Raw genomic sequence first — 27642 nt, 5'->3', positions numbered from 1 at the left:
CCTGTGAAGACGAGAAAATGGAACGTTCGACAATGAATGTATCACCATGGTGATGGGATTCCCTCCGCCTCATAAATTTGTTTTTAGTACTTTTGTTTAATTCCATTTTATCCGTATGCAGGTAGTATTCTATTAAGACAAAATGTACACATACTGTAAACGTATCTATGCCCCAGTGGCCTAATGGATAAGGCACTGGCCTCCTAAGCCAGGGATTGTGGGTTCGAGTCCCATCTGGGGTGGTTGTGTTTTCGGTCCTCCGGGATTTTCGGGATGTGCCACCACGCGCGATATCGACGTGACTCGGATCAGAGGTAACTGCAGTAGGACTTCGTATTTTGGGACAGCTGCAGGAAATTATCAACAAAAATGGAGCAGCGGGCCATCGAACTGTGCATCCTGTTGAACGCTTTGGCTGCATCAGTGCACACTTGGCGTGAGTATCGGTATTTGTAGTGTTAGAATAAATACTATCCGTTACAACTGTTGAAAACTAAGTTTATACAACCACGTATTGTGTTAAATATAATAATTTACATAACAATGGTTGCATATATTATATACATACAATCTTATGTACTCCAGGAACAAGCCAGGTCAGGCAAGAGCAACGTTGAAACAACGTTCTTTAAATAATTGAATGACTATGTCAATGCTGTAACATGTGTTCCATAATGTGTTATTTAACCTCAACCCAGTGACCCTGAACCATCCTCTTCCAATGACAGACCTCCGTGAGGCCACCGTGTACTGGGATGCTGCCCAGAATAGGGTTATCCTGAAGGAGGGGGTGAAGGAGACCAAGGGCGGTGCTTATGGTTACTTCAATGATACCCTGCACCTCACTGGATGGGGCATCTTGGAGATCTGCGCCGGTTATGGAGGGGTCCAACAAGAAGATGAGACTACATTCTTTCTGACTGGTTACCTGGAAGGCTACCTCACTGCTGGGTGAGAAGATGGGATTACCTTTTACGGTGTAGCCTTCCAACAAAATGTGAAACACTTTATAAAAGCACTGAATAAAGTATTAAAAAGCACACATATCTACTGTAACTTGATAAGAACAGGCGAGTAATACAATGATGGAACATTCCTAATTGTAAATCTAAATATTTGTGTGTATACTGTTAGTTCATGTGTAAAATCAAAGAATGATGAACGCACATAGTAATAATATAAATGATACAAATGTATATGTTTTTTTTTTAAATTATTATTTTGGCTGTTATTCTTTTTAATTGCAGACAGATATTTAATCATTACTACAACATGTACCCCCAGCTAATAAAGGACGAGAAGGTTCTGGATCCATTGAAAAGATTCTTAAGGTACAGTGTTGATATCAGTTCACATTTATATGGCACAGTGATACAATAGAGTAACATTTTCTGGGAAGCAAAGTGGTGTCTACAGTCTTGAGTCTTTTTTCAGTATTTGAAATAAGCTAAATCAAACCTTGTAGTTGTACTGTATATTTGAATATCTTACATTATGATACAATACTACTACAAAACACGAGCTGGGTTGTCAAACCTGTTGTCATCACAGGCCACATCATGCTGTAGTTATGGTTGCCCTCAGGGGACCGGTATAACTGTGAAACCACATAAATGTAATCGCTACGGGTGTAACAGTATGCCAAAAATCACAGTCTACAGTTATTTAAGGTATGGTGCCAATTGAAAAAAAAGAAAACGGCTGATATTTTGTGTAAACAAGAGAGATGTAATATTAAGCTAGAGAACACCCTCCCAACTATGAAATAAGGAGGTGGCAGCATCATGTTGTGGGGCTGTTTTTCTGCAGAAGGGAATGGTGCACTTCACAAAATATGAGGAAAGAACATTATGTGGAACTACTAAAGCAACATCTAAATACATCACCATGGAAATTAAAGCTTCAGAAAACATGGGTCTTCCAAATGGACAATGACTCAAAGCATACTGCCAAACAGCTTACAAAGTGGCTTAACGATAACAAAGTCAATGTTCTGGAGTGGCCATCACAAAGCCCTGATCACAATCCTATTGAAAAATTATGGGCAGACCTGAAAAGGCATGTGAGAGCAAGGCGGCCTACAAACTTGGCTCACTTACACCAGTTTCATCAGGGTGAATGGGCCAAAATTCCTGCTAACTACTGTCAGAAGCTTGTGGAAGGATATCAAAAAAGTTTGACCCAAGTCATACAGTTTAAAGGCATCTGTACCAAATACTAATTAAATGTATGCAAACATCTGACTTTGAAGAAAGTAATGGAAAAATAAAAAAGAAATCTAAAAAAAATCTGTCTCTCATTATTCTGGCATTTACAGCAAATAGAAATAATTTTGGTAATCCTAAATGACCTAAAACAGGAAATGTTTATTTAGTCTTACTTCATGTCAGACAGTGAGAAAAAAAATGCATTTGTCTTTTTAAATATTGTATGTTAACTTCTGGTTTCATCTATAAATACCACTGGAAGTTTTGATTATACAAAGTTTTTTTCCCCCACTCTGCTGCTCTGCTATGTACTTTTGCGTGATGCCCTTTCAGATAAGTTAACAAGTTTGACCTTCTGCCAAAAGAATATTGCTATCCACGACATCTGCTAGCCATAAGCTGAGCCGCATTGTGTTTGTTTACAGACTAGGTATGTGGCTAAACTGCGAGGCATTTACACTTACTCTCCCTAATAATCACCCCTGAATGTGATCATTATCATTTTTAAGACTAATTCTGAACAGAAGTCAAGGGGAAAAATGTGTCAATATTTTGGTGGCTTGAGCTGACCTGTGAGTGTGTGTTTGAAACCTGTGCTTTACAGTGTTCTCTGACCCACAGCAAACAGGACCAATGGGCGAGAGAGCAAGTGATGCTGAGGAAGAACAGTGACTCCCTGTGGAAACATTTGGGACTGATCCTGGCCCAATTAGACGGTCTAATTGCTGGAGCTGGACAGTGGGCCAAAGGAAAACACATAGATGTGTGTAAGGCGTGTTACAGGGATGATTATCACCGTGTCATCGTACTCATCTCACTCTCCTCCCTTCCCAGCCTCTGTCGACATTTGCTGTTCATTTTCTGAATGGTGTCGGTGACCTCCTGGACCTTGTCCCTGCGCTGACACCTCGCCCCAACTCTACCGGCCCCGCTGCTTTCAAGATACCGGGAATGGGCCACTGCACGGGCACTCATAAAGGTCAGGCCGGGCTGGCTTGGCCCAAGCTGTGAGTGAACACTGAGGAATTCTCAATGTACATTTTCTTTTGTCTTCTTTGTTGCACCTTCTGCATGTGGTTTCCTCCTCTTGACAGTGTTAAAAGGGCCTCTTAAAAGGGGATATTCTCTCCTTTTATCCACATGTCATTCAGACAACAAAGACTCAGTGCAAAAGAGGGTGAGGATTCCTGTGATACAATGCAGGATATGTTAAGTTATGAGGAATATGATTACCAGACACATGCTCTAAATCATTATTTTCTGGGGAAAAAAATGGGACTACAATGCAAAAACGCATCAGTCCACCTTCTCTTCTCTGTGTCCCAGGTGACATCTGGCTTTGAGAACCTGCTGTTGGGCCACTCCAGCTGGTACAATTATGGGGCCACCATGCGCATCTATAAACACTGGGACCTCAGGGTGTCACATGCAGCCACTGGAACAATGTCATTCAGCAGCTATCCTGGTACACAATCTCGACAGAGAAAAATACATACAAATATGTATAGTAATCTCAACTTTGCACCTAAAAAATGGCCCGAAAATACTGACTATTCCAGTTCAATAAAGCACTTCTTTCTGAGAGAATATATACAACAACCTCCTAGAGTTTAACCAAGTCCATTATGAACCTTCCCCTCTGAAAGTAATTCCTCTGCTCTGGCAGTGATGATTAAACATCCCATGCAATGTGTGCACGTCTACATCCAATCTCAGCCACAATGTCTCGTATTTTCTCTTGCAGTCAGATCAGAGCAGGCTAAGTCATTTCATCAGCAAAGATTTGTCGGAGCCCGGGTCCGGAAAAATCCTCTTACAGGCTCTGTTGGTATTCAAATACAACTGCTGCTATTTTTAGAGCGGGGAGGATGTGACTTCACTGTGTTACAATGAAGAAATGTCTTTCTTTCTTTATGACAGCGTGAACTGTTTAAAATGCATGGTAGGTCAGGACCAGCAATTCCCTGTCATATAAAAATAAGAATGTTCAACTTCCCTTTTGTAATGTAATATACTACAGTAAAATAACAGTACTGTACTGTCAGTAACATCAGTGACATCAATAGAGGTATTACTGTAGTTAACATTGAATGGTTCCACCTGATGACATTTATGATAAGTGTAAACCAGGTCCAAACAACCATACTTTGTACCAGCACCAAATTGAACAGAGGTGCCCACTTCTTGCATATGACTGAAATTACAGAATAAAATAGAATAGAACTTTGTCATTGCTGCAGAACAATGAAAAAAGGTACTGGTACATCAGAATCAGTCTTATTATTATTTGCCAAGTATGTCAAAAACACACAAGGAATTTGTCTCCTGTAGTTGGAGGCACTCTAGTAAGGCAACAGACAGCCATTTTGACAAAAAAAATACTTTTGAGACATAAAATCATAAAAACACACTGCGTAGTCACTGAGCAATAAAGGTTACCTTAATGTGGTAATGCTGATACAATGATAATTGTGCAAATGGTGCAGATAATTTGAAGCAGTTTAAAGTGAGTAGTAGTGTGATAATCTGGAACTGACATACATACACATTATGGGAAATTAAGAAAAAAGGAAAAATGAAAATGCCCTCCAAGTGAACAAAAGTAGGGCAAAAACCCCTGGCTCTGCACTTTTATTCTGACCTACACCAAAATGTAACCCTTTATAGGGTAATCATAGAACTACTGTACTTCAAAATTATACCAAGGTATTATTTATTTTTTTAATATACAGTAAGAACTTCAGTTACTTATTATCATTTTAATAAATCCAGCTGCCTGGTGAAAGATAGATGGCACCCTGATCTGGTCGCCAATCAATCAGCTAACCAGAACAGTGACCATCCACCGTTTTCATTATATTTAATGATAACATAATTCATCCTTACCTTTCTTTGTGGACAAGCTGAGAGAGTTCAATTCTTTTAAGTGAAGCATGTGGCGTATGGAACCTTGCCTTATAAAGGGTTACTGTCTTCTTCCTTGGCCATTGCCCAATCCCACCACCTTTCATGGAAATTAGCTATCACATAATGCTGTTAACAAACAAAGACTGCAATATTTACTTTAAAAGTACTGCACATTGCTTGTAACCTCTGCCTCCATGTGACCACCCCTTCCTCCTCATCCCACAGGCTTCCTTACATCACTGGATGACTTCTACCTGCTCGGGAGCGGCCTGCTAATGACTCAAACCTCTATCAGTGTCTTCAACGCCTCGTTGTTTTCTCAGCTCAGCCCTTACAGCCTGTTGGCTTGGCAGAGAGTGCGCCTGGCCAACAGCTTGGCGCACAGTGGCGAGGAGTGGGCGCGCATCTTCTCGAAATACAACTCAGGTCCGAACGAAAGTGGCTTAATTTTGCTCAACAGAAAGTTGATGATGGAAGCAAAGCAACATTTCTTCCCCTGTTACAGGTACGTATAACAACCAGTACATGGTGGTGGATCTGGGTAAGTTTTCACCTGGACATAGCATCAGGACTGGAGCTTTGACTGTTGTGGAGCAGATTCCTGGGAAAGTGATCCACACTGACCAGACCCAAGCTTTACGTGGAGGTGACACACAAACACAAACTCATTTTCAACATAATAATAGTTAACCAGGTTGGTGGCAAGAGGTGGGTAGAGTAGCCCAAAACTGTACTCAAGTAAGAGTGTTACTATTACTTCAGAACAGTATCATATTGAACTTTGACAGGTGGCTTCCCCCATATTTATAAGAAATGATGACACCTGTTTGCTTTTTAGAAAACAATGAGTTATTCCAACTTACAGCTTTATCTTCAGTGCTGTGGATACCTTTGCGCATTGCTTTTCTCCCTTTGCTCCTTTTGAATGCAGACAACCCTTTTCACAGCAAATGGGTTGGAGCAACTGCAATTTGCATTCACCTGCTGTGGTTGACCTGCTAGTTTAATTCCACAGAGCATCACCTTTTGCAAATGCAGACCAAGACGGCATGTATGTTTCTCGTGCTCCAAGAGGAGTTCTTGTAGGCTGAAATGCTGTTATTTTAGGCGGACACAGATGACAACACATGAAATAGCTGTTCTTTTTCGTAGTCTTTCCATTCATTTTCTGTACTGCTTATCCTGACCTGTGTTGAGGGTGAGCTGGAGTCTTATCGGTCAGTAAGCTAAATATAGATTTCTGCTATGTAAATAAGTAACTGAAAACTTTGCTTCTGTCTGGTGCCGTGTCACTGCAGATACTGTATGTTGTCATGTGACTACCTGGCTCCGCCAGATTGGTGAAATGGAGTCAAATGTCATTAGTAGTTATGTTGGATTGGTCTGCTTCCCTTGCTCATTTCACACATCCTATTCTGTCCTGCCCTTTTCTGTCCTTTCTCAACTTGTCCTATTGGTTAGTTGTTGCATGTGCTCACCGGGTGTCTCCCCCGTCCACAAATAGGAACGGGATTTGACTTTGTAATGTTATTTGCAGTCAAATATCTAGACTGTCTACCCTTTGTTCTTCTGTGTTCCACACCCCTATTCCTTTGTCCATTCTGTCCCTCGGTCTGTCCCCTAAAACTCTTTTCTGTCCGACTGCATTTTCAATAAACATCAGAATAATTAAAAATGACAATAATAATAAGCAGAGGGACTATTTAAAACTCCCCTGCATGGCCATGCAGCTGAATGGGACATGTAAAAAAATAATAATCATAATAATAAAATTAAATAGTTACGTTCGATTAGTGAAACAGTCATGTGACACAAGTCTCTCTGACAAACCAAAATAGATTGCACAAGCAATAATGAATCCCTGTAAATAAAAATACAAGTAGTGATCGGAATGTCGCTCAATGTAATGGAGTAAAAGTAGCGTTTCTTCTTAACAAAAATACTCAAGTAAATATATTTTTTTTTCAATAAATAAAATGTAACACAGCTTCTTACTACCCACCTCTGCTGGTGGTTTATCAGGATAACATTTATCCCCAGTGTGCCTCACTCTTAAGGGTACTGGCCATCCTACAACATTCCATTTCATGTTGACATCTACAACCTGAGTGGGTACGATGTGATGTGGAGGAGATACGGAGAAGACTTTTCCTATGACCTTTGTCCCAGAGCCAAAATCCTCCGCAGGGACCAGGCCAAGGTGTCTGACCTCAGGTCCCTCAAGCACATCATGAGATACAGCAGTAGGTGTAATAATGCAATATTTGATGAAAATGACCCTTTATTTTTCAAGACACAAAGAATGATCTAAAAATGTGTAAATCAATGAGCGTTTTCAGCAAGAAATATGCCTCTAAGCTAAACAGTTTGTAAGTTCTCAGCAGATCTTACTACCTCACTTGTGTTTATTATACTTATACTTGTCTGGTGCATTTTTGTGATTTTTTTTTGCACAGTGGTCTAGTGGTCGCCTGACATTCACTAAGCATATACTGTATAGCCAAACAACGTCACATTCACAAGTTGGAGTCCTTAATTGATTTAACATGCATGTTAAAATTGAGTGTCCGGTTAATAAAGCTTACAGTAGATTTATATCGCCATTATTTCCTATAGGGAAAAAATCTGACCAAATTATTTGAAACTGGAACCATTTGTGTGGCTGTAAGAGACGTGTCCGATATTGGATGTGTTTCAGACTACAAAAGAGATCCTTATGCCAAAGGCCATCCGTGCAAAACCATTTGTTGCCGTAACGACCTGCGACCAAGGAGGCCACGCCCCGATGGTTGTTATGATACTAAGGTGGATCAATGTGTTTTTGTGACCATCGATTGTGCTACTTCACTCAAAGTGTGAATGTTTTGGAGATTTGGGGAGTGGAGTAAAAACACATTATGTTCCTCATCCTGTCTGTTACTCCCCCCCTTGCTCGCTCGTGTCTCACGACACAGGTGACTGACTACCAGATGGCTCTCCAGCTGGTCGCAGAGGCAATAAACGGCCCCACAACACAGGGGGGTCTGCGACCATTCTCGTGGAACTCCTTCAACCTCACCACCCATGAGGGTCTTCCTCACATGTACAACTTTTCCTTTGTCACCATGAAACACGCTCTCCAGCGGCCATAATCATACCTGCCATCACCTCTGCAATATTTAGTTATAAATACAGTACAATGGACTAATGTAATCTTTTGTCAGTTTTCTGTGGTAAAATTTGTTAATTGGCATTCAACAAGAAACATGACAGAGGCTGTTTGCAGATTGGGTTGAGCAGGTCTTTGGACACAATGCAAAGTGTTATTCCCCAGAGGAGGGGGGAGTGCTGACCTTTTCCTCCAGCATCACCCGCAAATGTTAATGTTTAACTCTCAGTGAAACCACTTGTTTGACATGTAGCACTGAGGGTACATGATACCCTGATACCATTGGGCCAAGGTTTTCCATGTATGGTTTGCCAAACAATTGTGGTTGAATAATTCATGCATTCCACATTATGTAACTGAGAGTCATAACCTTGGACTCCAAGCGAATCTTAAATTTGTTTCCTTTTGTATCTATATGACTTCTACCTGCTAAGTGTGCAGCTAGTTTGGTCAAGTTGATATGGGAAAGTGACTGTTTTCTTCCCATGAAAATGTTTAATGCAGTGACTGACTTGTAAATGCCCGAGAGTAATAATTCTTTATAATAGCACATTAGTCTCACACCCTTTCAACTGATCCTTTGAGACTATATTCTGCTTTTTAAATCATTTTTCATTCGAGTAACATACAATATTACCATTATGGGGTCAGAATACATCTGCATCATTGCTATCCTGATAAATAATGTGTAAACTCTAGATATTAAAGATTAGAGTTTATTGTCATTTTTCAGGGTATAGGTACACACCCAATGAAATGCAGAACTGTAGGAACATTTACAGTATGTTGGGAATGTGAGAATATTTACAGGTATAACAAATGATTTTGTATGTAATCATAGGGGGTAAAATATCATCAGTTTATGTCAGCTGGAACAGGCTCCAGCTCTCTGCAACCCCAACGAGGACAATTAGTACAGAAAAGGGATACATGGGTGGTACAGTATTATCAACATTTACATTGGCTAGAATATGCACGGTAATGGTAAAGACAATGCCTGTGGATGAGACAAACGATATTTAAAAAAATATTTGACTCTGTACTGTGACCAAATATGGAAATCATTGAGGAGTTTGAAGAGAGGAGAGAAAAGAGGACTATATGCAGGCATCAATGTACAAAGTACTTACTGTATGTTTAAGGAGTTCTCATAGGACAGTTGACTGTTTTACTTCCTATACACAGTGTTTGCTTGTACGCGAAATGAAGTAATACACTGATCCCATTATGAAGTGAAGTTGTTTTGGTCTTTGCATAGTACCAACATTGCATCTGCGTGTTTCCTTTTCACTTCCTGCTGAAGTTGCGCAAGATATTAAAGTGAACACCTCCTCCTTACTGTGAGCAACACAGTAAGGAGCTTTGACTATGTACATTGAAGGCTAGCCATGTACTCACACAATTTATTTTAAAACAATGTACTGACACAGGTTTAAAAGTAGAGTATGGGGGGGAAGGCCTTCTCTGATGGCATAAGCACGAGATGCCCCCCACAGAATAACACCTTGTTTGGCTACTGAAAGAGCCACTGCCCATGCCAACCAAATGCCCTGTGTGCGTGGCACAGTTGCATGCTGCATTTTTATACAATATATGGTTGATATAATTGCGACGTGACTCTAGTAAAGGGGTGGATAAAGTAGCTTCTAAAGGCCACGGTACCAAATATGCGGCCCGCCACTGCTCGGTGTTAGCAACTACCAAGACCAGCATGCACCGGGATGAATTCAGGCCACGCCCAGAACTTCTATGGGTTGGTAACCGATAGAAAACGCGGAGACACAAACTCGCTCGTCTCCGCTCCGTCGGTGAGAAGAAGCGCCCTTTTACCAATGGCAACCACGGCGGACGACCAGTGGGAACCCGCGCTCCACGGCTGCCACCACCACAACAACAATAATAACAACAATAACAAAGATAACGAAGCGGGGGAGACGGCGACCTGTCCTCCGGCCAGCTCGACCGAACCCGGCGGGAAGACGTCGCATAGCGTTGGTAACGGCTCGGTCATCAACTCCGGCGGTGGAAATAATGGAAAGTGGGTTCGCCTGAACGTCGGCGGCACCGTGTTCCTGACGACGAGGCAAACGCTCCTAAAAGAACAAACTTCGTTCCTGTACCGGCTGTGCCAGCAGCAAGACCTGCACTCGGACACGGTGAGCACAGCCAGGACGGTCCGGTCCACACTTAACCATATACAGGTTCTTAAAAAAAAAAACCCATCAAATAGCCTCCACCCTCGTTACGTCTATTCTTTATGTGACGAACTCTAATATTCTACAGTTTTTATTACGCATGATTAGTACCCTCCAACTGGAACATGTTACACACTCATCGGACACTTCATTAGGCACACCTGCACAGTGCAATGAGAGGCAATACACAAGGTGTTTCTAATATAGTGTCCTTCTCATGTGGCTAAGTCATTGTATTGATTAAAACCCTCTCTGACAGTCTTAATCATTCTTATCTTTGTATAGATAAAATTGGTTAGTTGTATTTGCTCTACAGTTATTGGCTTTTCCGTGTACCAGTGGCAAGCTGTATTTATTCGATATCATACTGGTGTGCTGCATTGTCCATGTATTAGTGCACTCTTTGTCCTCACTGGTAAAACAATTTTGCACATTAGTAGAACGACTAGGGTTCAATAGTAGAACAAATCTCTTACAAGTGGTGATGTTCTTTCCACTTCTGCAGGTGTGTCAAACTCATTTTTGTCGCGGGCCACATCGTAGTCACGGTTTCCCTCAGAGGGCCGTTGACTGTGAAAACACAAATGTTTAGTCACCTCATAATATTATTACATACACACAACAAACGGATGGAAATCTAGTTTTGAAATCAGAAGTCAAGGATAATAGTTTGTTCAACTATTGTTCAAGTTACTGTAAAAGAGAAAATGCTTGCAATGACTCAACAATACTATTTATTGTTATTGTTTTATGAGAATTTGGGCAAGAATCATGTAAGTTGACACAGATAATTTGCTTTTGCGGGCCACATGAAATGACTTGGTGGGCCAGATTTGGCCCCCGGGCCTTGAGTTTGACACCAGTCCTACTGTATGACATTTTTGTGCTCAAGTAGAGCAACTATGGTGTGTGTGATAAGGCAATGTACTAGTACACTCTTTGTCTTCACTAGTAACACAATTCAGCGCACTGGTACAACGGCTAGGGTGCATTAGTAATAATGACTAATTGACTTACTAGTGAGGACAAAGAGTGTACTAGTAGTCTCCTTCTAATCATGTACACTCCTTTTGATTGTGCTCCACCACCGTATGACATTTCTAGAGATTGGAGTTTAGTGCACCCTAATCATTCCATTCATGCCCTGAATTGTCTTACTATTGAGGGCAAAGATTGTACTAGTATCTGCACACTAGTAGGATATAATAATAAAAATTCAAACAGCTTGCCATTGTTGAATTAAGTATAAGTGTGCTGTAAAGGAAAAAAAAAAAAAAAAGATGGTATGTCTGCATCTTATTACATCAACTCCTATTTAATATGCTCCATGAATATTGAAGTATGTGTTTGCATGTGTCTCAGCATCCTTCCATGGTGTGAGTGTAGCTGGCGTCAGATTGAGGAACACGTGCCTTCTCTTCTGCAGGGGGCTGCGCAGTCACAGTGTCTGTACAGCAGCATCGTATGTGGAGTGAGAGAGCGACATCCTTGTCACGTGTAGCATTCTTGAAGGTTACAAGTAGGATCTATTTCGTAAGATGCCGATTTATTCTCATGCTGGCTTTGATATGCTGATAAGTATGTGTGAGCGATAGGAAGAGAAGAACGATGCTAGGGGTTGTTGTGGTGATGTTCATTGCCTCTTCTTCAAAATGCCACTGCATATAGATGGCGGGGTGCATATGGCATTTACAATTCAAGACAAATACACACTTTTGTACCTTTTGGTATCTCATATTTCTGGGTCAGCATATAAGAGATGCAACAATTAATTGATATAGAACTAATCATTATCAAATTAATCAAAATCCAATTAATCAACTGTTATTTTAAGAAACAATTAATCCTTTAGAGCCATTGTTTAAAGTAGAATTATGCTAATGCTCTGGTTTCAGTCTCTCTGCAGTAGATATTCTCTGATTTCTGTAGTCCTCCATGAAAGCAGACCGATTATCTTTGTGTTTAATCAAAATAAGACATTTGCAAACATCAACCTTTTCTTTGGGAAACAGTGATCAACATTTGCCCATTTTCTGACATGTTACGACCAAACCACTAACTGATTCATAATCAATTTATGGTGAAAAATAATGGTCAGTGTAATCTCCAACAAAAATAATTATTTGCAGATGTAATATGAAAAACCTGTAATTGTCATGTAGTTGATCCTGCCTCAGAAGTGTATTTTAAGTAGTAGCCCTTTGCATTAATCAGTACGCAAGAAGTAGCTCTCAGTTTCAAAAAGGTTTGTGAGTACAACATTGCTCTGTCTCGTTTGATATTGCGTAATTGTAGTATATTTGGTTTTGTTTATTTGTTAATCCCAAATGGATCAAAATAATCGGTTAACAAACAGTAATCAAAAAAAGATTTTGCAATAAACCTTATCCATCCATTTTCTGAGCCGCTTCTACTCACCAGGGTCGCGGGCGTGCTGGAGCATATCCCAGCTGTCATCGGGCATGAGGCGGGTACACCCTGAACTGGTTGCCAGCCAATCGCAGGGCACATACAAACAAACAACCATTCACACTCACAGTCACACCTACGGGAAATTTAGAGTCTCCAATGAATGCATGTTTTTGGGATGTGGGAGGAAACCGGAGTGCCCGGAGAAAACCCACGCAGGCATGGGGAGAACATGAAAACTCCACACAGGTGGGGCCGGGGATTGAACCCGGGTCCTCAGAACTGTGAGGCTGACGCTCTAACCAGTCGTCCACCGTGCCGCCGCAATAAACCTTAATGCAAAATAATTTTTATCCAATTAATCGATGGAGTAATCAATAGAATAATCGCATCTAAAAGCCCTACAGCATATTAAACTACAATGCCACCAAGACACTTAATGATATTGATTAATGTGGCATTCATTGTAGCGCTCCATTTATTTCCACATAAATCCACTTGACACGTTTTTCCTCAAAATGATGAGTCAGCTGGACGGTGGACGACTGGTTAGCACATCTGCCTCACAGTTCTGGGGACCGGGGTTCAAATCCCAGCCCCGCTTGTGTGGAGTTTGCATGTGCCTGGGTGGGTTTTCTACGGGTACTCTGGTTTCCTCCCACATCCCAAAAACATGCGTGGTAGGTTGATTGAAGAATCTAAATTGCCCGTAGGTGCAAATGGCTGTTTGTTTATGTGCCCTGCGATTGGCTCGCGACCGGTTCAGAGTGTACCCCGCCTCCTGCCCGAAGATAGCTGGGATAGGCTCCAGCAGCCCGCGCCCCTAATGAAAATAAGTGGTCAAGAAAATGGATGGATGGATGGATGATGAATCACACATGATACTCAATATACAGTATTGCAAAGCAATTTATCTCCACCAAGTCATGATAAAACTACCCACAGTAAATTGGGAATCAGGACCTCTAATTCATAATTCAAGTAACATGGAATATTCCCAGCAGTGTGGACTAATGTGGCTTTGCAGTTGAATTGAAAATGATGAATTATAGAACTTTAGCAGCATGGTTTAGTTGTGGTTAATCTCTGCTCAAGGCCTCCTGAGTGGAGTTTGTAAGATCTTCCCGGACTTGTGTGGGGTTTTCCTTGGGCATTCATGCTTCCTCCAACATACCAAAAACGTGCATGTTACATTAATTGACGGCTCTGTGTGAATGTGAGAGTCAATGGTTGTTTGTGTACCCTGCAACTAAAAAGTGACCCGCTTCTAACTCAAAGTCAGCTGGGATAGGCTCCAGCTCAAACACAACTCTAATGAGGAGAAACACACAAAAGAATGTGTGGATAGTTACAGAACCGCAGATAATACAGGTGACTATTGAAGGAAAAGGCCTTTATTTGTATGAATGCATTTTGTAATAATATACTGAATACAGGGGCTCCTCGGTCTATGATGGAGTTCTTATCCCTCTACCGCAACGTAACCCAAACTTGTCCATAAATCGGAATGTGCTGTAGTCTACCACTAATCTACGCTAACGCAGCAGTATAGTCATAAATACAGTAAATCTTTGTATGAAAAATACTTCTCAGCCATAAAAATAAAACAGTCTAATGAAAGACAGTAAGTGAGCGTGCCTTCTTGTGCCAGGTGACAAGATATTCTTACACTGCTGAGCAAACTTACTGTTACTGTTCGTGACCTGGAAAAATCGTACAGTGTATGTCTGTACTGTTGTAAACCGAGGACCACTTGTATGCCTTGTATCTGTTTTCCACTGCAGGGTAGATCTGTGTCACTTCTTTTTTTTTCTGGACACTGCTTAGCTGTTTTGTCCCACATAGAATAAATCAATTCCTAATTCTTTTTGTGACACTGCAGCTTTTGGTGCTGAACAGGACGCTGCAACTTGCTGCATTTCATATTTAAACTCCACTGTAAATGTCAACTTTAGATGAAACGTCTGCTGTACAGGCGATGTTTGTTGTGGTAGAGATGTTTACCATGACACACAGGTTATTTTTTTCCTAATGGGAGGGAAAAGGAGGCATCTGTTTGAGGTATGGTATTTATTTTTTCATGTGAGCAACACACCCAACATCTATTTGAGGAGATGCCACTTTTTGTGGAAATACAGACACTGTAAAGTTACTCTAATGTAAGTCACTTATCCCTGCAGCATATTGTTTTTGCTAGTGTTTGCTGGATGAGTTTAAATATCTTATTGTGGCTACTGCAGAACATATTCAACTCGAACAAATGAGCAGATGTTCTTTCCTGCAGACAAAGCAAAGGAAAAAAATTAATTTTTCAGGTGCTTTTTGCCGACAGCAGCAGCGACTCTCGCCGCACTGTACTGGAGAGGGAGAATATTTACGTGACCTTCTGCTACGACATGACAGGAGTTCCCCTTTTATCATCTGAAGACACACAGGATTTCTCTCCCGCCTATCTTTATCTCCACTCTATCGCCGTCCTTGCCATAGTCACCCTCAGCAGGGATGACTCACTTTCCCCCCCCCGCCCCCCTTTCCTCACCCGCCTCTTGTTCTGCTCCCAACATCGCAGTGTTGAACCCTGAAGGCGCAACATGCTCGTAGACTAATATTCCGACTCCATCACACTGCTGTCACACTGCTATAACAAGAAGGCAAGTCATTGGTGAGGTTGAACATGGTTTGTCGATATCTAGGGCACTATTTTGTACCAGATGGCAGACTTTCCCCACTTGATAGACATGTTTTGAGTGGGTTTATCATATCCTAGGCAGTCATTATTTATGTTGTTTCCTATTCGGTGGCACAAGCTCCGCATTTTCAGTCAGGAGAGACAGTTTGGTTCCATGCTGAGTTACGTCAGATTGAGGTCGAGTTTGTCAGATGAATGCAGAGCTGCAGTCCAGTTACCAACTTGCCCAGAAGGGAAACATGGTTTGATTGCATAATCAGTATGTTGCAAGCAAATGCATTCTGGTCTTGGTCATTTGAATAATAACAGTGGAAGTGGGGAAATCAATGTGAGCTAGTAATTATTTTCTTTCAGCAGGTTAATCTTCAAAATCCTTATTAATGACTAGTAAGCATAAGTCATTGTCGCAGTCAAACCCCTAAAACGTAACTGCACACTAGCCTGAAATCTGTTCCGACATCAGTTTTCCCATAACAAGTAAAAATAGCCCAAATTGGATACATTTGAAATTATTCCACGCGCTTGGCCACTAGAGAGGTTTTTAATTCCACATCAGGTCAAAGTTTATGCTTGCTTGACAACTTGCTTACTCCCTCATTCTTTATTGGCTTCTATTTTTTTTATGCATGCAAGTTGTAGGTGTTTACACCCAAACAGACCAGCAAAACACACCTAATTTCAAATTCTAAGGTTGTGTCACACATACACAGATTTTATTTTAATGTCAAAACTTTCCTCACTCTTCTGGGTAAAATAATGTTACATCTTTCCATACTTACGGTCCACATGAAAACACATGTAAAGTAAGAGGTGACATTGTAACATTTCACATGCCGATTTAGTTAATGGAGAATAGACATCACCAATTTAGAGTGATTATGTTGTGAAAGTGAATTAGTGCTGAATAATGATGATTGAGTCAGTTTCGACTAGTGTGTCAATTGAAAAAGAAGAACATGACTTTCCTGTGAAAAGCTGCACTACATCCACTCTATTGCACACCTGCAAGCAATATTATTCTGCTTAAACAGGACTTCACAACATTCTGGCAGATATTCTTGCACCCCTTAAAGATAAAATGTGTTTTTCATCATCCATTATCTACATGATTAATGAAGGAAATTCAGTCAAATGCCCATTCATATTTAAAATTCTTCCATTACACTTGTTGCAGCACATTGTCCCACCAATTAAAGCTAGTCTGTAGGTTCAAGTCAGGTGTTTTTGTCCATCTCTGGAGACACGCTCCTAATTCTCTGTGCTGGAGTCTGCATTATGTCTGCTACGCCTCTTGGGTCTTCCGCTGTTTCTTAAACCCATGCGTGCGCACGCATCGTCTGAGTGTGTGACTGTTTTAATGAGATTACTGCTATTAAGATGCTTTGCTGCTCCATCAACAATTCTTGTGGTGTTAATGCCACCCAAGTTGAACCCTGACTGATCAAGCCAATTACATGATGAGGTTAAGGTTGATGTCCATCTTGATGCTTGGATGATGTTACACGATCAGGTGTAACAGGATTGTAGATTACAACCACATAATAGTCTTTATGCAGATTGTTTCGATTTAGGTTTTGATGCTGATTAAATATTTCAGCAGATCAAGCAGATGAGTTTTAAACAAGTCGTGTCCGGGCGCATTTCTGCCTTTTCCCGCCCCCTTGAAGTTTACTGCAAGTGACGCGTCCATCTCACGGTGCCAGCGTGGATTCCAGTACAAGTCTGAACTCGCTTTATCACCTGACATCTGTTATGGGATGATATAACACACAGGGGGACAAATGTTTAGTAAAAAAAAAATGCTGACATCATTTGACTGAAGAGTGCTCTGAAAGTTAGGTGAACTTCCATCTATCCATATTCTGAGCCACTTCTCCTCACAAGGGTCGCGGGATTGCTGGAGCCTATCCCAGCTATTATCAGGCAGGAGGCGGGGTACACCCTGAACTGGTTGCCAGCCAATCGCAGGGCACATATAAACAAACAACCATTCGCACTCACATTCACACCTACGGGCAATTTTGAGTCTTCAGTTAACCTACCATGCATGATTTTGGGATGTGGGAGGAAACCGGAGTGCCCGAAGAAAACCCACGCAGGCACGGGGAGAACATGCAAACTCCACAAAGGCGGGGTCGGGGATTAAACCCTGGTCCTCAGAACTGTGAGGCAGACGCTCTAACCAGTCGTCTACCGTGCCGGTTAGGTGAACTTATTTTAAAATATAGTATGATATTTTAGATACGCAAATAGATTTGCCTTCATAAACATCTCATTTAGTAAAATGACCTAATTGATCTTGTGAAGGTGACACGGTGGATGACTGGTTAGCACAGCTACCACACAGTTCTGAGGACCCTAGGCTCAAATCCAGCCTCGGCTGTGTAGATTTTACATGTTCTCCCTTTGCCTGCGTGGGTTTTCTCCGGGTACTCCAGTTTCCTCCCACATGCCCAAAACATGCATGATTAATTGAAGACTCTAAATTGCTCGTAGGTGTGAATGTGATTGTGAATGATTGTTTGTTTATATGTGCCCTGCGATTGGCTGGCAACCAGTTCAAGGTGCAGCATACCAGCTACCCTACGGAGTTGAAGTGGGCGGTGTAGAAAATGGATGGATGGATGGATGGATAGATGATCTTGTGAATTACATTTCAAGACGTGTCTCAAAAATTATACATACTATTATCTTTCTCATTGGTTAACACCAGAACACCTTACAGAAGTGTGAAAGTGTGGCTTAATGGACTGAGCCGAAATGCAAAGTAAATAAATAATTGAGGTATATAAGGTTGCATATCACAACATATTACAGCAATTTCCATATACTATGACATCATTGCTACATCAGTATTTACTACAACCATTACAATTACATTACTACGTTAAACCATTTAAATGCAATAGTGCAGTGATTCCCAACTGATGTGCCATGTGTCCGCATCAGCTGTGCCACGGGAAATTATCCAACTTCACTTAATTGGTCCGAACATTTTATTTTTACTCTAAAATGTATATTTCTTCATCTATCTTCGCCAGCAATATATAGTGACAGGCAGAACAATTAAATGTTTTACCACATAAGGAAGAAGCTACACTAACAGGTTAACCTATGTATTCGCTCTTTGTGATGTCTTTGTTCGTGGTGTGCCGTGAGATTTTTTTCTAATCTAAAATAAGCGTTTTATAGTGTGTCCGCCATTCAAAATTAAAGCAAAGACAACCATATTAATTGAATTTCCATATCATTTCCTATACTGCCTAAAGCTGTTCAAAATGGGGTAGTTGAAGTGTTTTGATTTTCCTTGCTTGACATGCCTTGACAGGAGTTTTATTTTTTTTTGGGGGGGGGGGTTGTAATTTTGCCTTTGATTGTACACTATTTTTGTCACGATTAGATCAGTATTAAGCCTGTCTGTCCACATCCACACAACACATGCACAAGTAGCCAGTTATGTTCTGAGAATAGAGATTGGTATGTACTTAACGTCCGCAGGTAGTCGTAATCTACTTGTCTGAACTAATATTCTTTACAGTAGCTACAGTAAAGGTGGAAAAACACACTATAACAATGTGTATTGTGTGTGTGGCTAAAAGACTTAGAATTACTTAGTTATGTAATGTTTCCTTCCACAAAATGACACTCTAGTGTACCATTTTGTTTTGTAAAGAAACTGACACATTCAGGAAGCTCCTGCCCACTGGTGTCAGGCCCACACTGGCGAGTCACATCCCACCGCCCTTCCACACTCAACACACTGTGGATTTCTCTGCATTCACGCACTCCCAAAACACACTAATGTGACTATAGCTGCTTTTTTTGGTTCTCCTATGTAACAGGATGAGACAGGAGCTTATGTGATTGACAGAGACCCCACGTACTTTGGACCCATTCTCAACTACCTGCGACACGGCAAACTGGTCTACAACAAGGAACTAGCTGAAGAAGGTGTCACTACTTTGACTCTTTGTAGATTCACTCAGTTTATATCTTAAGCGGTGTGCAGACATACCTATTTATAACATCTTAACCAATTTTTAAAATGTGAGAGACCCAGCACATTACAACGAACACAGCACGTCACACACATAATACAGTATCTCCATCGCGAGTCTCCTCCCCCAAACCAGATGTCAGTCTTAGTACCAAGACTGACCCATGAGAGAAAGCATGGTGCCACAGTGCATTAAGACTGCAGGAAAATGCAAGAAGAAGAAAGAGAAGCAATAGAACAAAATGGAAGATACTAGGCTAACTTATCTGGTAATTACATTGCATTTGCAGACTCATCACCTTGTCTTTTTTATTGTGGTGATTCGTAAATGACATAGTTGCTCCTCTTTTTCCGGCCAAGGTGCGAGCTTCAGGTCGCTTCCTAACTGGCTATCATTTCATTTCACTTCACAATGACTGAGTCCGTTGCTTGGCTGAATTCAGTGTTCACCACAAACATAAGGATTCTAGACCATAAATATTGAACAGATTTAACATCTATGGTTGTAGAGCCCGACTGTTTTCCAAGCAGATTTGGGAGGAAAAAGCACTCTTAACACACCCCACACCACAGGATAATCACTCAAGATAATCTTTTAGAGGAAACATAAATTGTTTTTCCTTGAATGTCTTATTTTCCCAAATACTCAAGATAATCTTTTAGAGGAAGAATAAATAGTTTTTCCTTGAATAGACTATTTGGGAAAATAAGACATTTCCCATACATATGATAGTTAAGTACAAATCAGCGGAAAATAGCTAAACATATAATACATCCACATATTACATAATCTAACACAATCCATCACCAAATGACAGTTTCCCACAGTTCAGTGGGAAACAATATGCACTTTACAACATGCCACTTACGATATTAATTTAGTTTCCAATGTTAAAAATGTAAAAAATGAAATCATGTACTGGGGGCTTCTCGCTGTCTGCACACAACTAGCTGACTTATGTGTTCCTTTTGTTCCAAGGTGTGCTAGAGGAGGCTGAGTTCTACAACATCACCCCTCTTATTAAAATCATCAAGGAGCGGATCGTAGAGAGGGACTCCAAGTCTACGCAGGTAAACATTTACACAGTGGTACTATAGAACTCTGTATATGAATCTTGTGAAATTATATACAGTAGCACCTATCAGTAATATATATTGCAACAGTTTGTATCTGCACCAACAGTCCTGTCATGGTGCATCTGTAAGATCTCACAGTCAACTTTGTTAGTGACTTGAGCTATTGGTGCTTCTCTAAAGAGAGTACTGCTGCCCTTGTTTCTCTTTCTTCTTTTTCAGGGTGGTTGCACTCACAATTACATAATCCCCGCCCTCCCCAGCATACTCCCACTTACCCTGTGTTGTGTTGTATTGCACTTAACTGTACATGCCTAGGGTTACATGCGGCGCGCTCATCTGAAAATAGAAAAGGCTGATTTACTGACAGTTTCATTTGTTCCTCTTTTTAAAATGATGTCTCTTGGCTCTTGTGCTCATTTTGGACATTTTGGTTCCACATGATGGTGCTACAATAATTTCAATTGCCTTGTCCTTTGTCCAGCAGGTTCCCCCCAAGCACGTCTATCGAGTGTTGCAGTGCCAGGAGGAAGAGCTGACCCAGATGGTCTCCACGATGTCCGACGGCTGGAAGTTTGAGCAGGTCAGCGTGCGCACCTGCAGAAAGCCCCGCACTGGACTGCTCTGGACTGTGGGTTGGACTCACGCTGCTGCTGACCCTTCAACTTTGCCCCCTCCCCCATGGCCCCGAGCCCTGCCTGCTACACTACCATTAGCTTTACTAAACCTTAGGCATAATCTATCCTCCACTTCAGCGTCAGGCTAAGTGCAGACGATAAAGCAAACTGAGCCTCTTAAATAGGTTTAAAACACAGACAGCAACCACAGTCCCAAACCACAATTGATTCTGTTAAGAATCCGTACAGTTGTGGTTTTATTCAATTCTTAAGATGCAATGCAATTTACGGGGGGTGAATTCAAGTATCAGTATTTGCTGAGTGGAATGATTACTTTTTGAGGTTAGACTGGTGTAAATTTGTCAGCATGTAACATTTTGAACAGCTTTTGTTTCCTGTTTTCATCCTTTGCTATATTTATTTTTTTACTACATTCCAAAACATGTTCTGTCCTAGTTGCGGAGCTCCATGCTCTTCTCTCAATACGAGACACCAGTCAGTTTAAGCTTTAATCTAAGTAATGATACAGAACTGTTAAAGTTGTAAGACTAAACAAGGTACAAATTATGCCATTTTTTTCTCTCTGTCCTGGGTTTGTCTTTTGAGGTGGACAACTTTAATTTACCTGACACTAGTAGCACACAGGTTTTCTGCCAAGAAATCAGTCTAGCGATTACATTTAGCCTCTCCTTCCCTGCTTTGCCACCTTGCTCAAATGCACACTGTACAGTATATGTGGACGCTCACCTGTATCTTTAATGTATACATGTTCGCACCAGTAAAAAATGCTTCTTGTCCAGTCCACCGCTGAGTGTGCAACAACCGGCTGTCCGCTCCCCGACCCAACCCAGCATGCATGAACACAAGAGTCTCGCCTCGATGAGCTTTACTTCCTGCTGATAAAACCTCTCTTTCTCCATGTATGTGTATGTTTAGATGGTGAACATTGGCTCGTCGTACAGCTACGGAACAGAGGATCAGGCTGAGTTTCTGTGTGTTGTTTCCAAGGAGCTTCACACGCCTGGTTCTGGGCTTGGTACAGAGCAGAGCCACAAGACGAAGGTAAAACGCTCCTTCTCACATACACAAACAAACACATATATACACACACGCCAGGGTGGGATATTATGATAGTACCAAGAAAAACTAAAACGTACACAGGTAGAGATTAAGGACTAATTTCACAAGTGCATTGATTTGAAAAAACATGAAAGAGATGTTCATGTGGGAAATCTAAATAAACTGAGGAATGCATGCGCAGGGAGACCACAATGTATCCCACTGAAGAGCTACAGGATTTTTTCATACGTTCCAATAAACAAGAAAATAACAGTGCAATAAGTATTAATACCTTTTTGGGCAAAATAATTAATAATTCAACGTGTTTAAAGTAATAATAAGTGAACATGAAATATATGTATATATAAATATTATTTCATTTCATATTAAAAATAGATATTTTTATAATTATGACAATCAGGACTAGCTAAATAGTTCCATTGAACCCTTGTACATCTCAAAACCTGTACATTTTTTAGAACATGATACTAATAAAAATGTGTTTAAAAAATGTTTTAAAATAAAATTTTAAATACATTGTAAAAAACAACCTTGTGGACAAACAATTTAAAAGCCAACTTATCCTTGTGGGATGCAGATGGAAGAGAATAGGGTTTATCCGTCCATCTATCCATTTTCAATGCCGCTTATCCTCACTAGAGTCGCGTGCGGGCTGCAGCCTATCCCAGCTATCTTTGAGCGAGAGGCGGGGTACACCCTGAATCAGTCGCCAGCCAATCACTGGGCACATATGAACAAACAACTATAGCGCACTTACATTCACACCTATGGGCAATTTAGAGTCTTCTCGTAACCTACCATGCATGTTTTGGGATGTGGGAGGAAACCGGAGTACTTGGAGAAAACCCACGCAGGCACGGGGAGAATATGCAAATTCCACACAGACTGGGCCGGATTTGAACCCAGGTCCTAAGAACTGTGGGGCAGATGTGCTAACCAATCGCTCACCATGCTGCCAGAATATGGTTTATTTAAACAAATTTGTCTATTAAATGTAGGTGTGTCAAAATAATTTCACACTGCATATATGTACAGTGGGTACGGAAAGTCTTCAGATCCCCTTAAATGTTTCACTCTTTGTTATATTGCAGCCATTTGTTAAAATCATTGAAGTCAATTTGTTCTACATTAATGTACACACAGCACCCCATATTGACAGAAAAAAACGGAATTGTTGAAATTTTTGCAGCTTTATTAAAAAAGAAAAATTTAAATATCACACAGCCATAAGTATTCAGACCCTTTGCTCAGTATTTAGTAGAAGCACCTTTTGAGCTAATACAGCCATGAATCTTTTTGCGGAATGATGCAACAAGTTTTTCACACCTGTATTTGGGGATCCTCTGCCATTCCTCCTTGCAGATCCTCTGCAGTTCTGTCAGGTTGGATGGTGAACGTTGGTGGGCAGCCATTTTCAGGTCTTTCCAGAGATGCTCAATTGGGTTTAAGTCAGGGCTCTGGCCGGGCCATTCAAAAGCAGTCAAGTTGTTCTAAAGCCACTCCTTCGGTATTTTAGCTGTGTGCTTAGGGTCATTGTCTTTTTTGAAAGTGAACCTTCGGCCCGGTCTGAGATTCTGAGCGCTCTGGAGAAGGTTTTCGTCCATGATACCCATGTACCTGACCGCATTTATCTTTTCTTTAATTACAACCAGTCGTCCTGTCCCTGCAGCTGAAAAACACCCACACAGCATAATGCTGGCACCACCATACTTCACTGTTGGGACTGGATTGGACAGGTGATGAGCAGTGCTTGCTTTTCTCCACACATGCCAACAATTTCTATCTTGGTCTCATCAGACCAGAGAATCTTATTTCTCACCATCTTGGAGTCCTACAGGTGTTTTTTTTTTTTTTTTTTTTTTGCAAACTCCATGTGGGCTTTCATGTCTTGCACTGAGGAGAGGCTTCTGTCGGGCCACTCTGCCATAAAGCCCCGATCTTTTTGTAACCTTGGCCAGATCTGTGCCTTGCCACAAATCTGTCTATGAGCTCTTCAGGCAGTTCCTTTGACTTCATGATTCTCATTTGCTCTGACATGCACTGTGAGCTGTAAGGTCTTGTATAGACAGGTGTGTGGCTTTCCTAATCAGGTCCAATCAGTATAATCAAACACAGCTGGACTCCAATGAAGGTGTAGAACCATTTTAAGGATGATCAGAAGAAATGGACAGCACCCAAGTTAAATATGAGTGTCACAGCAAAGGGTCTGAATACTTATGGCTGTGTGATATTTCAGTTTTTCTTTTTTAATAAATCAGCAAAAATGTCAACAATTCAATATTTTTTCTGTCAATATGGGGTGCTGTGTGGACATTGAGGAAAAAAATGAACTGAAATGATTTTAACAAATGGCTGCAATATAATCATCAATCCATCTATCCATTTTCTGAGCCGCTTCTCGTCACTAGGGTCGCGGGCGTGCTGGAGCCTATCCCAGTTATCATCAGGCAGGAGATGGGTACACCCTGAACTGGTTGCCAGCCAATCGCAGGCCACATACAAACAAACAACCATTCGCACTCACATTCACACCTACGGGCAATATAGAGTCTTCAATTCATGCATGTTTTTGGGATGTGGGAGGAAACCGGGGTGCCCGGAGAAAACCCACGCAGGCACGGGGAGAACATGCAAACTCCACACAGGCGGGGCCGCGGATTGAACCTCGCTCCTCAGAACTGTGAGGCTGACGCTCTAACCAGTCGTCCACCATGCCGCCGCAATATAACCAAGATTGAAAATTTTAAGGGGGTCTGAAAACTTTCCGTACCCACTGTGTGTAACCGTGGGATTCTTTCTCCTTGTTGTATATGTGATGTTTACCTTTTGTGTGTATTTGTAGTTATGCTCTGACTCCCCACTGAAAAAGCTTGAAATGTCACTCACCTACAAATGTCATCCACTCCATCACTCACACGCTGCTCTTCAAGTGACCTTCCACTTCTGGTTTCACTGTCCTCACTCTTCTCTTTCATATGGATATATACTGTAAATATATATCTGCCTGATCACTGACACTCATCAGCATTCATTTTTTTGTTCATTTTCTGTCCATTTTGCTTTTCCCCTTCCTTTCATCCTTCCTGCTGAGCGCAGCCAACGGAGACGCAGGAGAAGGAAGCAGCAAAGGAGGAGGAGGCAGAGGGAGGGAGAGAAACCACACCAAATGAGTGGCTTAGAGAATGAGGGAGTCATTTTCCTTGGTTCCAAAGCGAGTCGGTGAAAGGGTGAGGAACTGTGTTAGTGAGTCCAAGAGCTGTGCATATATGTTAGTATGTGACTCTGCAATGTCAGCTCAGGGTGTTTCATGCCACTGCTTTGGGTTTTGGAAGGGAAAAAAAGGAAAATAAAAGCATGTCAAGTGACATAATGAGCGTTGCATACAGGAAATGATCCGTCTGGGAAAACACTGGACTCGTGTCATGCACATGGGAGCCATATTGAAGCATTTTTGTTTCGACCACAAAAATGCATCTCAATATTAGAATACAGTGAACCTACGCATAGTCGCTTTTTGCCATTCAGCTATATGTGGATTTTTTGGGGGGACGCTATATTCTGTTATTTGCTTTTTTTTTTTTTTAAAGTTCACTTATTCGCTGTTTTTGTGTTACTTTGGTGCCATCTTGTGACATGTTGGTGCCAAGGAATTAAATTGAAGTGAATTGAAAGCGTAATTTAGGCACAAAAAAAATGTGCTTTGCTCTCATCTTATGGCATCTATAGGCAATTGCAGTCCAAATCTTTTCGAGGCGCATCAATTACTCGCTGATTATCGCTATTCACAGCAGGGACGCTGTATCGTGGAAAGCTTTAATTTATTTCAGTAGTTCAATTCAAAAAGTGAAACCTATGTATTGCATAAATTCACTACACACCATGAAATATTGAATCTGGTATATGCACTATCAAGTTCCGCATTTGTCGAAACAGGAATCTTAGGAAACAGAATCCTACAGCAGGTGACTAGGACAAAGCACACTTCCGTACTTTTAATGTCTACAATGTCTTTTGTTTAACACAAGATGTCATCACAAAGCCACCAAGGATGACAGTATCCAATGTTTAAGCTTTGTTGTGTTGACGTATATCATATCATATTTGTTGTAATAACGATATACATGCATTTAAGTTTTGTCCATAGAAACCAGCCATAAAAAAAAAATAGTTTAGCAAGTTTGACTTGTTTGACCATCATGTCTTCAACGCTTAGTTATGCTCGTTAGCGCCATAGATTTGAAGACTAGACACGCCAGTGCGCTGTAGCTTTCCGGCTTACCAACATGCCTACATGGCGGTCATGTTGAGGAGGTCGTCGTTCTCATATTAGGTAATGCTTGGACATTGAAATTAAGTCCATTTCGCAACCGATTTTCATTAGGTTTACTTTTTGGTCAATGCCATAGTGTGTACCTTCTATACTTTACATAAAAAAAGCCCCCTAAAATATTTTTACCTGTGAAAGGTTACTCACAGTTCCCTTGCTGAAATAAATGATAAAATAAAGCTTTTCTACGATATTTTAATATATTGAGATGCATCTGTAGTTTGTTTGAATGAGCTTATAACAGTAACCCAAAATAATAATGATATACTGTATGTGCTTCATTAGTTTGAATGAGACCTGAATACGAGAATGATGCTCAGTTTAGATTAACACTGTCAGAAAGGGAAATTCTTATTGAAGATTGTAGTTTAAAGGGGTGTAGATCTGCACTGCATTGGACTGAAAAGGGTTTATAATATTTTGTCGCATTTGTAGCTAAATAAGGTGGATCACCTTTAGCCGCCTGTACAAATGAGAAGATTCCTCCTAGAATACATGGTTAGATCGGAATAAGATTGATTTCAGTCGCTAAAATGGTCAAAAGCATAAATGAGATTAAATCCCATTCAGAAAATATGATACATTCCCTGTAAAAAGAGATCAAATGTCTTCTTCCACTCCAGTTTGTCATCATGACTGCCCCAGTGTGTGTGGGTGCACACACTCCCACTGTTCCATCATTATAGATAACGAATGAGTGCAGCGACGCCACGGGTTCTAATTACCAATGCTGTGACATGAAATATCCTTGACCTTTTAGTGCAGCAGTATTGACATTACACTGTATGCTCTTCCCTGTTCCTGTGTACAAGGACCGCACACACATAGACAGGAGCACAACACATTTTAAGTCATGGTGGTGTACATTTTTGTTGACACGGCCCAGCCATCACGTATGTCCCCATTTTCATCATCATTGCTGTCATGGCAACCGGATGATACTGTAACTAATGAAGATGCACTGCCATTGAATGTGGATCCAGTCGCTAACT

At 41.0% G+C, this 27642-nt stretch overlaps 2 protein-coding genes and 1 non-coding gene across 11 annotated transcripts in view; all 3 read left to right on the top strand.

Moving 5' to 3' along the window:
* The first annotated feature begins 169 nt into the window (after positions 1 to 169).
* trnar-ccu (transfer RNA arginine (anticodon CCU)) lies at positions 170 to 242 on the top strand. Its single transcript has one exon. It is a non-coding gene; the product is annotated as a tRNA-Arg (tRNA).
* Positions 202 to 9491, top strand: plbd1b (phospholipase B domain containing 1b). The gene is given in 12 exon segments (XM_061705517.1): positions 202 to 436; positions 729 to 951; positions 1248 to 1331; positions 2829 to 2970; positions 3042 to 3173; positions 3175 to 3186; positions 3534 to 3672; positions 5340 to 5540; positions 5620 to 5760; positions 7172 to 7357; positions 7813 to 7919; positions 8069 to 9491. Coding segments are annotated over 12 exon segments (1611 nt in total). The 5' UTR covers positions 202 to 369; the 3' UTR covers positions 8246 to 9491.
* Positions 9492 to 10010: 519 nt separating this feature from the next.
* kctd17 (potassium channel tetramerization domain containing 17) overlaps positions 10011 to 27642 on the top strand; it is a 41527-nt gene continuing 23895 nt past the window's right edge. For 5 of the 9 annotated variants that reach the window (XM_061705506.1, XM_061705505.1, XM_061705510.1 and 2 more), the window contains exons 1-6: positions 10011 to 10418; positions 19398 to 19506; positions 20532 to 20623; positions 21111 to 21257; positions 22180 to 22305; positions 25420 to 25550. In XM_061705506.1, coding sequence (XP_061561490.1) covers positions 10095 to 10418; positions 19398 to 19506; positions 20532 to 20623; positions 21111 to 21257; positions 22180 to 22305; positions 25420 to 25509 — 888 coding nt within the window. In that variant the 5' untranslated portion in view covers positions 10011 to 10094 and the 3' untranslated portion in view covers positions 25510 to 25550. Of the gene's footprint in view, positions 10419 to 19397; positions 19507 to 20531; positions 20624 to 21110; positions 21258 to 22179; positions 22306 to 25165; positions 25386 to 25419; positions 25551 to 27642 lie in introns of those variants that run through there. The other 4 variants (XM_061705512.1, XM_061705511.1, XM_061705504.1 and 1 more) reach the window with 4 other exon arrangements.

Source organism: Phycodurus eques, chromosome 19 (genome assembly GCF_024500275.1).
Source record: "Phycodurus eques isolate BA_2022a chromosome 19, UOR_Pequ_1.1, whole genome shotgun sequence".
Taxonomy (NCBI): Eukaryota; Metazoa; Chordata; class Actinopteri; order Syngnathiformes; family Syngnathidae; genus Phycodurus; species Phycodurus eques.
This window is presented reverse-complemented; position numbering and strand designations above follow the sequence as displayed.